The sequence below is a fragment of the Coffea arabica genome, chromosome 8c, assembly GCF_036785885.1.
Source record: "Coffea arabica cultivar ET-39 chromosome 8c, Coffea Arabica ET-39 HiFi, whole genome shotgun sequence".
Classification (NCBI taxonomy): Eukaryota; Viridiplantae; Streptophyta; class Magnoliopsida; order Gentianales; family Rubiaceae; genus Coffea; species Coffea arabica.
This window is the reverse complement of record NC_092325.1, coordinates 1,766,105-1,777,819: the sequence shown is the minus strand read 5'-3', so window position 1 is coordinate 1,777,819 and position 11,715 is coordinate 1,766,105. Positions and strand designations below refer to the sequence as shown.

At 35.3% G+C, this 11,715-nt stretch overlaps 1 protein-coding gene across 4 annotated transcripts; it reads left to right on the top strand.

The window, feature by feature from the left end:
• Positions 1-6,737: 6,737 nt before the first annotated feature.
• Positions 6,738-11,424, top strand: LOC113706666 (disease resistance protein RPM1-like). 4 transcript variants are annotated; one of them, XM_027228603.2, is made up of 4 exons: positions 6,738-7,078; positions 7,473-7,577; positions 7,912-8,001; positions 8,211-11,424. In XM_027228603.2, the coding sequence occupies exon 4, from the start codon at positions 8,286-8,288 to the stop codon at positions 11,172-11,174; it is 2,889 nt and encodes a 962-aa protein (XP_027084404.2). In that variant the 5' UTR covers positions 6,738-7,078; positions 7,473-7,577; positions 7,912-8,001; positions 8,211-8,285; the 3' UTR covers positions 11,175-11,424. The 4 variants fall into 4 exon arrangements, with proteins under 4 accessions (XP_027084404.2, XP_027084401.2, XP_071919652.1 ...); XM_027228600.2 differs by lacking the exon at positions 7,473-7,577; XM_072063551.1 differs by lacking the exon at positions 7,912-8,001.
• Positions 11,425-11,715: the final 291 nt, after the last annotated feature.

The window sequence follows — 11,715 nt, the reverse complement described above, 5'->3', positions numbered from 1 at the left end:
TTTGATCTCATCTCCTTTTGATAACATAACATGTTTCCTAAATAGAAAAAAAGTAACTATTAAAGATAATATTTCAAGTTTTCTAATCCAATACTAGAACTAATAATGAAAATTTAGGGTGCCAGTAGTCATACCAGAAATATGTATCAGCACCATTTCCAATCAAATGTCTAATGAAAGGCTGAGCTTCGTCCCTCAACAACAATATTTTCCTCCATACCCAAGAACCATTAACAGGAATCTTTGCTGCCCAAAAGGAACACCCTTTCAAGTTGTTGATATGAACCCATTTAACCCAAAGAGCATCCTTTTTACAGCAAACATGCCATATTTGCTTCATGATTAGACATTTGTTCCAAAGTTCATGATTAAACATGCCCAATCCTCCCTCCTTCATAGGCATCCATCTATCAGTCCACTTAACTTTTGCACAGTAATGAGTTGTAATCTCACCAGCCCATAAAAAGGAAGTTAGCAACTTAGCACACTACAAACCTTCTTGATGACAGATTTGGGAAAAATAAAAGCACTAGACCTAAAAACTTGAACCCCATTTAAGATGGATTTTATCAATTGTAATCTGCCTCCATATGAAAGTTTTTAACTAGCCCAACTATGAATTCCTTGTTCTATCTTATCTAAAATAGGTTGACGATGTATAAATCTCAGTCTAGTAGATATCAATGGCAAGCCCAAATACCTGACAGGGAGTGAGCCTAAAGGCAGCAGCAGTGGATTGCAAAGCTGAATCTGCATATCCTCATTCACACCAGCCATATATATCTGACACTTGTGTAGGTTTTGTTTGAGGCTGGACATTTCACCGAATTCATGCAAGGTTTTCTGAATCAACTGAAATGATCTCCTTGTAGCAGCAGCAAGTATAAAAAGTTCATCAGCAAAAGATAAATGGGATGGGATATTTTAAGTTCTTGACACTTGGGGTGATAGTTGAATCCATTCTTATCAATGTTCCAATTCAGCAATTTTGTGAATATCTCCATAGCGATCAGAAACAGATACGGGGATATAGGATTCAGTAAATTTTATGATCTCGCATTCATATTTGCATGATGTTGTTTATGTACTGTATTTCACTCTTATCTTTTTGTTTCTTTAGCTTTTCTGTATTTGGTTTAGAAAATAATCCCTTGCACGCAATTTCAAATAAGAATTCAATCTTTATTATTTCTTTTTTCTCTAAAGAAGCACTTGCGATGCACATTTCATTTGGATATACAATTTGCAAAAAAAATGCACATTATCCACAGAATATATTTTCTAACCACCTTTTTATTACATATACATCATATTAAAAAAAAGTGATATATAAATAACATCAAAAAATTCTAAGACAAACTTGTTGTTTAAGTCATGATCTAAATCTTAGTATTTTTTTTCTTTATTATTTCTTTTCCCACTAGGAAGAAGCACTTGCGGTGCACCTATTGTTTAAGCAACGATTTACTTTTTTTTTTTTACTTATTTATGAACTAATACAATATTATTTTGAAATTTGCCTCAATTTAATGAAAGAAATTAATACGCAATTACATATTTTTTCTTAAAATTTTTTTCTGGCAAGGAGAAGTAGGAGGGATGGGGACGGAGAGGGGGAATTTAAACTTGGGACCTTTAAATTTTGAAATCTCAAATTTAACTACTAAATCGTACATATATAATATATATATATATATATATATATATATATATATATATATATATATATATTATTAAAATATAATTAAAACAAGAAGGTAGGTGTACTCTTAAAGTTGTAAAATTATCATTCACCACTTAAGTTGCAACACTTTGATAGAAAAAATTAACTTTGGATCCACCTCTTAATTTGTGCACTACCAAATAGACAAAACCTTTACACGTATACATTCTTAATTACAGTAGGTGTGTTTGGATTGTAAGTTATTTGAAATATTTTTACTGTAACACTTTTTGTGATGTGATGTATGTGAGATAAAAAGGTAATTGGGAAGATAAAAAGGTGTATTGGAAATTGTAATGGTGATGTCAGCAAATATATTTGGCCAAATAATTGGCTGTCCAAACACACATACTAGTATTTTACTACATATATGTGAAATAAGTTCGCAAAACTTTTATTCTAGATGCCAAACGTGCCCTTGGTAACTCTAATTAATCAATCTGGTTCTTCCCTATCTATCCACCCTCCCATTTTTTACCCAAAAAGAAGAAAAGGATGACTGAAGAATCGCAGGCATCGCTGAAGTGTTAGTATTGCTTTTCTGGGCAGATAGAAAATGGAAGGGCATCGGCCACTTGACAGCTTGGTGCTAAGGCTCGGCATCTCTATCTCTTTTGTCTTCTCGCCAATGTCGCATTGCAATATTGCACATGGGCTATAAATAACTTCTGCTAATAAATTTTTTTGTTTGCCTTCCTTTTTTTTTTATTTTTTTTTGTTTGCCCCTTTAACGTCTCTTTTTGAGTTTTGAATACTTGCAGTATCATATAAATAACAAGTTGGCGCACAACATTATGAGCTTTTTTGGTAAACAAGTTTTTTACCAAGTTTATCTGTTACGAGTTTTTTTAATAATTTTATCTGTAATAACATCAAAAAAATTTTCAAAATTTTTAAACTTTACACTTTAAAATATCCAAAAAATTACACATTTTAAAAAAAAATTTCCACAAATTTTACAGTAAGTTACAGTAAATATTTAGACAAACATTCAAAAAATTCATTTGTCAAATGGGGCCTCTATTCTACTAAAAAATATTTGGAGATTCCTGTTTAACAATAGAGTATTGCTTTTAAAAAAAAGGCAGGAAAATCACGACATATCTAAAGGACTTACTATTTAAGGAGATGGTGAGACAAAAAGCAAGGATAGGGAAATAAAAATCAGGTAACAATAGAAGAGAGAGAAACCCAAGATTATAACACATATATCTTTAATATTGTAGATCATTTATTATTATTAGCATTAATGCATGTGATCCGAGTTTTACCCTCATATAACCATAGGTAAATGAATAGAGGTGTGCTGATTTAACAAAGATCACTTTTTCTACATAAATAAACAAGCGCTCATTCCAATCATGTGCGTTCACACTAATAATTGCAAATGACTGGAAGAGACTGGCAGACAACAGCATTTTGCTATCGCAACTGGAATGAGCTGGCTCCAACTCATTATTGTCATCTTTGCATTATTTTGAAGCCTGGAGCCCAACAATTGCAATTGCATCAGCAGACTCTTACCAACTCCACCACTTGCAGATTCCCATCCATAAAATATGGTGTATTATTGCACTAATTGGCTTCCTCGCAAGTTCAGGGCATCTTGTGATTAATTTACTGATCTCCTTCATTTCATTTTGGTTTCTAGCTCCTCTGTGCTAAAGGACGCTTTCAAGTACCTACCACTGACTTTTATTGGTGAACATGATGTACCTCGTTAATTACAAATATTTATCTATATTTATATCTATACTATAGTTACCTTCAACATGGTACACATTGATGCCAGCTTTTCTACCGACTACCATTGACTTCTATTGGTCAACATGGTTTACCTTGTTAATTACAAAGATTCATCAATATCTGTAGTTTGTATTGATGGTTAGTGTTCAAGTTTTTTCTTTTCAAGATTGTCCTTCTTACAAAATAATTAGGACGACGTCAGTCCCTAAATTTGAATGCACTTTCTAATATCATTGAGGGTATTCATGGTTTGTCTTAATCAAGATCTCATATTCAAAAAAGAATTTTTATTGCATCAAATTTTCTTTTGAATTATGAAATAAAATTAGATTTCGAATGAATCGCGTTAATGTAATTTCTAACAATGCAATAAAATTAGCTTTGGAATGAAACACGTCAGTGTAATTTCTTTCTTAACTTTATCACATGGCTTTAACAATTCGTCTATAATAAGTTACCATATAAAAATGACAAACATCAAGAGAACTTTATAATATCGATATTTTATGTTATTTCTAGGAACCAACGGCACTATTGATCACTAGGAAAATTTTTTGACTTTGTTTCTTCTTTTGTTTCACTTAAAATAGCTCGAATAATGCACCTTATCACATTTGAATCCAAATTATGACTGTACAATAGTTAATTATGGCTTTGAACTAGGATTGGAGAAAAAAAAAATTGAACTACTACTAGTTTTTTAGCCTATAACTCTTTAAACTCAAGAAAAACCAATCCAACTATATGTTTCAAATTTCTCTTTTTCGTATCCCTACATAAAAAAATCTTCTTTACAAGGGTACATTCTCGCTTCCTATATATAGTCAATCTTTATTTATTCCTTGCAGATATGCAGCAAGATTTTCCCACAAATTAATTATGCCTGCAAAAGGACAGATTCCATGCTCCCATTTGGCTCCATTTTAACGATATATCATTACAATGAGGTAAACAGTAAGATCCCACCCCAAATGCTGAGATGATATAGTAAATTACAACAAATATCATGCATCTTGTATGAAGCGATTTGAGAAAGGTGAATATAATCTAGCAAAAAGGGGCAAACTTGAAAAGAAAAATTGAACCACTAGACACACATAATAGTTATAGAATGAAACATATGCCAACTTCAATACTATTGGCAATTAAAGATCAAGTATAATAGTATACCTAATTTCCCGCAAAGAAAAAAGAAGGAAAATAGAAACACAAAATTATGATTTTACTTTGTCGAGTACATCAAATTTTTTTTTTTCATTACAAGGAACTAAAAGACTAATTAGACATGATAAGATGGTGGTGATGGGATTTGGCTCAGTAGTTAAAGGTTACCTCAATTGTCTTATGCTGAGTAGTTGGTCATAGGACGAAAATAAATCACTACAGGCTGTTAATCTTTTCAAACTTTAGATTTATATTTTGATAGTAGAAAAGAGAAAATAATACTATAAAAAACAGCATAATGTGCATGTATAGAATTTTAAACGTGCCGAATAATAACTAATGCCCTTAGTATAGCCTGAAAGTCAGCATGCCTTTTGGGTTGGACCGTGGGTTTTTCTTAGGTATTGTGTGTGTGTGTGTTATTTATGGTTGTTGGTGGATAAGAAAAATCATGGAGTGGTTAAAAGCCGTTGGTGAGCCTTTGGCAATAGTCTTGGTGTTTCCCCTCCCCCTTTCCCTCTATTTCACATCGATTGTGAGTGGTGTGTGTGTGTATTACTTAAAGGTTCTCAGTGTAATCTGAAAGTCAGTATGCCTTTTGGATTGGGTTGTGAGTTTTCCTTAAATAGTGTGTGTTTATTATTTATAGTAGAGGTGGCAATATGGATAAATGGTTCATAATTGGTTTTGACTTAATGGATGGTGGATAAAATTTATCCAATCCATTTAGATCCATTTAATAAATGGATCTAAATGGATTAAATAAAAACCAATTATCCATTTATAATCCATTTAAATATTTTTGTTACTTTTTTTTTTGTATTACCATTTCTTGTAAATTCAAGCCAAAAAATACCACGGATGTAAATTCAAGCAAAATGAACTTTCATTTCACTAAAAAACTATCTGAAATTATTATTATTATTATTATTATTATTATTATTATATATGTATATATATATTACATATTACAGAGTAGCCATATATTGCAAACTAACCCAAACAATAGAAGTCCTGCATAGACCGTACGTAGGGTATCCACAAAAATACCAACACTAGCTTGTATTCGTACTCACACAACACTTGCAATGTCTACTACTAAAGCCACGGATGACTTTTGAGCTCAACATCTAGTAATCAGGTGCATGGGTGTACCAAGCAGGGAGGCTGAACCGCAAATTCTGTGGTGCCAGGCTTGCACTCTAATCCTCCACAAGGAATCGTTGGGAAAAAGTAATGGGTTTGCTTCAAAGCCAACCGAATCTCACTTGTTTCCTGACCTCTTCAGCAGTAAACCCCAACATTCAGTTTCAGGGTTGGTTACTATTCACGGGGACAGCTTTTTCACACCCCAATTGCAATTTTAGGATGGCTCCTTTTTTAGTCATTTCCTTTCCTTCTTTTTTATTTGATTTTTAAGTAAATGGATATATATGGTTTTAGTGGATAATCCATATAAATTCATTTAATTTAATGGTTTTACTTTGATCAACCATTTAAAACCAATACTATAAATGAATAATCCATTATCCATTTAATTATGAATTATATGGATGGATAAATGGATTTCAATCCAAATTGCCGCTTCTATTTTATAGTTGTTGGTGAATATTAACTAATGCATTGAACACTATCGTTAGATAGTTCTCTTGTAATTCTATACCTACTTCTTATTGAATGCTGGTTTCTAGAAAATGGGGTTTTTGGCAATTAGCTTCTTTTACATTTGTCTTCTGCTAGCACATTTGTGAATGGGTTTGAAATTGTTTTCGAATTTTTATACTATTTATTTACTAGACTAAGCTCAGAGGAGTAGTTCAGTCCGAATACTTTGATTATTTTACATGTAAATTCTAATAATCTTATGCTACTCGAACAAAATTTGATTTTGATTAATTGACAAATCAATTTCGAAAAAACTCGTATCTAGCCCAACTGGAGTAATTAACTTGATTGTCTTTCACCTCTAACTACAACTACAATTTATCGTTCTAGGGGCAAATTACTAAAGCCGATTAGTTTAGCGGTGAATAGTGCAATTATCCTTTTTATTTAAATGATTAAATCTCGCCTCTTTTACATTTGTCTTCTTCTTCTGATACATTTGTACATTGTATTCTTCCCCCGTACAAATTCTCTCCCTTCTCTCTCTCTCTCTCTCTTCTTCCTTCCTCTGTCCCTCTTCTGTCTCCCTCCACCAGAACAATAATGGAGGAGCAACTACACTCTCAACTCAACTTCCATACTAGTAGTTCATTTTAGCTCTTTTACGACGTCGTTCTACGTCTACTTCAACAAATCTGAACCCCTTTTTTTCTTCTCTTTCATTCTTTTTTGCGCCTTTTCTTTCTCTTAACTCCAACAAAGTTTGCTGCTGCTGCTGCTGCCTGTGATCTAACTTCTGAGTCCTACCTTGCCTGTAAAAGATAAAGTCTCGAACTTCAGGTGAGTTTTTCCTCTTTATCTTCTTTTGTCTCAGCTTTTTCTTTTTCCTTTTCAGTTTTTTTTAAAATTTAATTTAAATTTTTGAGGTTGTCTGAAAAGATGAATGAATGTGACTCTCTAGATTTGACTATGACTTTTCTCTGTTTGACTCTCTACTTTATGTTCTTCTGAAAATTGCAGTTTTAACTGCAAAAATTCCTTGAATTTTACGTCCATTTCTGAGCTGCATTTACTGGTAATGTTGACCTGCTGTAATGTTTAGTACTAGGGTTTATGAAGATTTTTGTTTTTGTTCTGTAACGGTTTAATAATAACGCGGAGATTTGAATGATTTAATATTTGTTTTTGCAGTAAATTTTCATCAAATGTGGTTTTTTTTTTTAATTCTTGAAAGGTTTGCGACTTCTTGAATTCTAAGCCTTGTAACGGCATTACAATTAAAGGTTTACATCAACTGTCTTATGCTGAGCACAGAAATAAGCCACGACACGATTGAGTGGTATGCAATCTTTAATTGCAAAGAAATTTGATTCTTTTTAATGCACTCCTTAGCATTTTCTGCTTTTCTTTTTTCTTTTTTTTTTTGCTAAATTTGCATGCTTTTCACAGACCTCTTAAATCAATATAGTTCACGTTTTGGTCAGACACCGCATTGGAGTGGTTTGTTCCCAAGGCTTCTTTGATATTACATCCGTTTTTATTACAAATACTAATTGGTCACCAGAAATTAGTACCATATAGGAAAGACTTTGTAGCAGTTTTGTTTCTTCGTCAATGAAATCAACAATGTCCAGTCCAAAAGCGTTTTAACTTTCTTCCTTCCCCTTGTAAAGAACCCACAGTTGAAAGAAGGTCCTGAAGGCTGATCACCCCACCATTTGCAGAGTCTTCTTAATAGCTTCCATGATTTTGTATTGTAGCAGGTAAGGCAGCTTCGTTTTTCAAACTCACGCTGCTGCCTATCTTCCTGTCTTCAATTTCCATCATGTTTCTTGCCTTAGCTTCTTCTAATTGGTTAATTCTTTCTTTTTCTTTTTGACACGGTTTTTCCTTTTGATAAATACTGCAACATATAGCATCAAAGTTCATCAGCTTATGAATCTATAACCTACTCTTCCTTCTTCCTTTCAAGATACTACAAGTGGACTGTCGCATAAACGAGAAGCCGCTTTCCCCTACATTCTTAAGTTAAAGAGAAAGACTGAAAATGGCAGAAACAGTTCTCTCTTTTGTGCTGGATCAACTCTCAACTTTTCTGCGCGAGGAGGGACGACTGTTGGGTGGGCTTCGGCAAGAGGTCCAATTCATCAGGGATGAGTTGGGGCACATGAGAGCTTTCCTGAGAGAGGCAGAAGCAAAAGAAGAAGATGCTCAACCCAGACTCCAAGAATGGATCAAGCAAGTACGAGAAGCAGCTTATGACACTGAAGACATTCTTGATGAATTTGTAGCTCGCTTTGCTCGGCATCGCACAACAGGATTCTACGGCTCTTTTCGGAGAATTTTCAGCTCCATCAAGAATTTGAGAGCTCGTCATCGAGTTGCTAGCCAAATACAAAGCATCAAGTTCAGAATCAATAGTATTTCTGAAGGTCATCAAAGATACCAATCCGAATATGGTATCTCTGCCCAAGCATCCAGCTCACTTTCTGCTGTGAACAACACAACATGGCGCTATAGCAGAGATGATGCACTACTTGTGGAAGAAGCTAAATTAGTTGGCGTTGACCAGCCCAAGAAACATCTAATTTCTCAGCTCCTCCAAGGGGATGATTACCAACTAAAAGTTGTTTCAGTGGTTGGTATGGGAGGACTTGGCAAAACTACCCTGGTGAAAAAAGTGCATGAGGATCTTGAAGTCAGAAGGCATTTCCCAGTCCGTGCTTGGGTAACTGTCTCTGAAACATGTGACTTTCAGTACCTCCTGATAGACTTGATTCGGCAGCTACACGAGGAAGGGAAGAAACCAGTCCCACAATCGATAGAGTCTATGACTACCACTGAGCTGAAAAAAATTGTCAAAGATTTTCTTCAACAAGCTGGAAGGTATGCAATTGTTTTTGATGATGTATGGGACGTGGAATTTTGGAATACCATCAAATTTGCACTGCCCGAGAGTAGCCATGGCAACCGTGTCATGCTAACAACTCGAAGAGCTGATGTAGCCTCTGCCTCTTGCATTGAATCTCGGCGTTTTGTCTACAGAATGGAGCCACTATCTATTGAGGATTCGTGGACCCTATTTTGCAACAAGATCTTTAACGGAGGTACTTGCCCTGGTCATTTGATGGATGTTGCCAAAGGTATATTGGACAAATGTGAGGGCTTGCCCCTTGCAATCCTTGCAATCAGTGGCCTTTTGGCTTCGAAAGATGTAAACAGAATAGAGGAATGGGAGATGGTTAGATGCAGTCTTGGGGTTGAATTAGAAGGCACTGGTAAGCTGGACAGAGTTAAAAAGATACTTTTTCTTAGTTATAGTGACCTGCCTTGGCATCTTAAGATATGTCTGTTGTACACAAGCATTTATCCAGAGGATTACAAAATAGGATGCCTAAGACTTGTTAACTTATGGATTGCTGAACGGTTTGTAGAATGGAGAGAAGGAATGAACATTGAAGATGTAGCCTGGAGTTATCTCAGTGAACTTGTCAATAGAAGCCTAATTCAAGTGACTGGTGTGTTTTATGAAGGAATGCCCGGAAATTGTCGAATCCATGACCTATTGCGAGAAATTATCATTTCCAAGTCAAGAGAACAAAACATGGTCACAATTACTACTGGACAACCAACAAGGTGGCCGTCCGAGAAGGTACGCCGTCTAATAGTCCACACTAGCAGTAGTAACAACACCCAGCACCATGAGCAAACACAAAATTATTGCTTTGACCACCTTCGGTCGTTCGTTACAATTGGATCCACGAGCCCACTCCTGTCCAGAATGTTGTTATCTGAAGTTTCACGGGGTAGTAAGTTGTTAAAGGTTTTGGATTTGAGAGGTCAAAAGACACAGAAGGAAATACCAAATGAGATTTTCAAAATGTTTCATCTCAAGCATCTAGACCTATATGGTACAGGAGTGGAGAGAGTCCCAAAAGGCATCGGGAAGCTTCAACACTTGGAGTATCTGAATTTGGGAAACACTGGAGTTGGGGAATTACCTATTGAAATTCTAAAGTTGCAAAAACTTCGGGTTCTCAAAGTATATCAACGAGTTGATCCTTCAGATGATGATTATGGACGCCACGGATTTAAAGCCCTATTCAATATGGGAGGGCTTCTTTCTCTAGAAATATTAAGCTGCATGGATGCAAGTAGTGGATGTATAACAGTTAAGGAGATAGGAAAGCTGACACAATTAAGAGAATTAGCTATTACAAAGTTGAGAAGAGATGATGGAAAGGAGCTGTGCTCCTCCCTTGCCAACCTCACCAATCTCCATAAATTAAGCGTTTATTCAATTGGAAAAGGTGATGATCATGAGATAATCGATCTAAATCATCATAATCCTTCTCTTTCTTCTTCATCTTGTTCGTTTCTTCAATCTCTTCGTATGCTGATTTTGTGTGGCCGCTTAGAAAAGATGCCACAATGGGTAGCTCATCTTCATAGCTTGGTAAGAATAGATTTGGACTGGAGCAGGTTAAGGGGTGAGGAGGATCCGCTTGAATCCCTCCAACATTTGCCCAATTTGGGTGAAATTAATTTCTGTGGATCTTACCAGGGAGAAGGATTGTACTTCAAAGCTGGAGGGTTCCTAAAGCTGAAGGAGTTGCACTTAAAGAGAATGGAAGGGTTGAGATGGATGAGAGTGGAGGAGGGTGCATTGCCTCGTCTCCAAAAACTATTTCTGCAACAACTTCCATTACTAGAGGAGTTACCTGTGGGTATTCAGCACTTGAGCCAACTTCAAGAGCTAACTTTGTATGAGATGAGTTCTCAATTGAGAGAGGAGCTGTTAGAGAATCAGAAGGAAGAAAGTGAAGATTACACAAGAATCGCACACATTCCTGAAATTCTCATTGGTTACTATACAGATGATTGGAAATGGAGAGAGCACCAGCTATGGGAGAAGAAGAAGAAGAAGAAAACATAATCATTCCTAGCAACAGCTGCCGCCGTGGCTTCCCTTTCTCTAGTTTATACCCTCCCTGTTGTGGACAACACTACTGCTTCCTCTTCTTTTGTTTTTATTTTTTTCTTGGTTTTCTTCCCTTCGACATCCATGAGAGAAGTTCATCATTTGCTGTGTCTTACCTTCTTGTTTATGGTGTGTATCGTTTATAATGCGTGATGATGTTGTTAATGTACTGTATACAGTTACTTTTTATCTTTTTGTTTCTTGATGATCTTTTCTATAATTAATTTAGCAAACGATCAAGAGGTAGGCAGGTTAAAAGTGTATTAATTATATCTAGCAGAAAATTTTCATTAAAACTCCAAATAATAGCTTTTAAATTTTGGTCAAATAAAATATGTTAATACGGCTTGTCTGGTAAATATAGTACACTAAGTTTGTTATAGGGTTAATTTCAGCAACCTCCCCTGAGGTTTCCCCTAGTCACACCTAGCACCCCTTAACTTTGAGAAATCACACTTACCACCCTTGGCAGAATGACGTGGCATGCTGTACCAAT

What these genes read in the sequence shown, in the direction of transcription:
- LOC113706666 (XM_027228604.2), top strand. Translation starts at nt 8,286, where the DNA reads ATGGCAGAAACAGTTCTCTCTTTTGTGCTGGATCAACTCTCAACTTTT.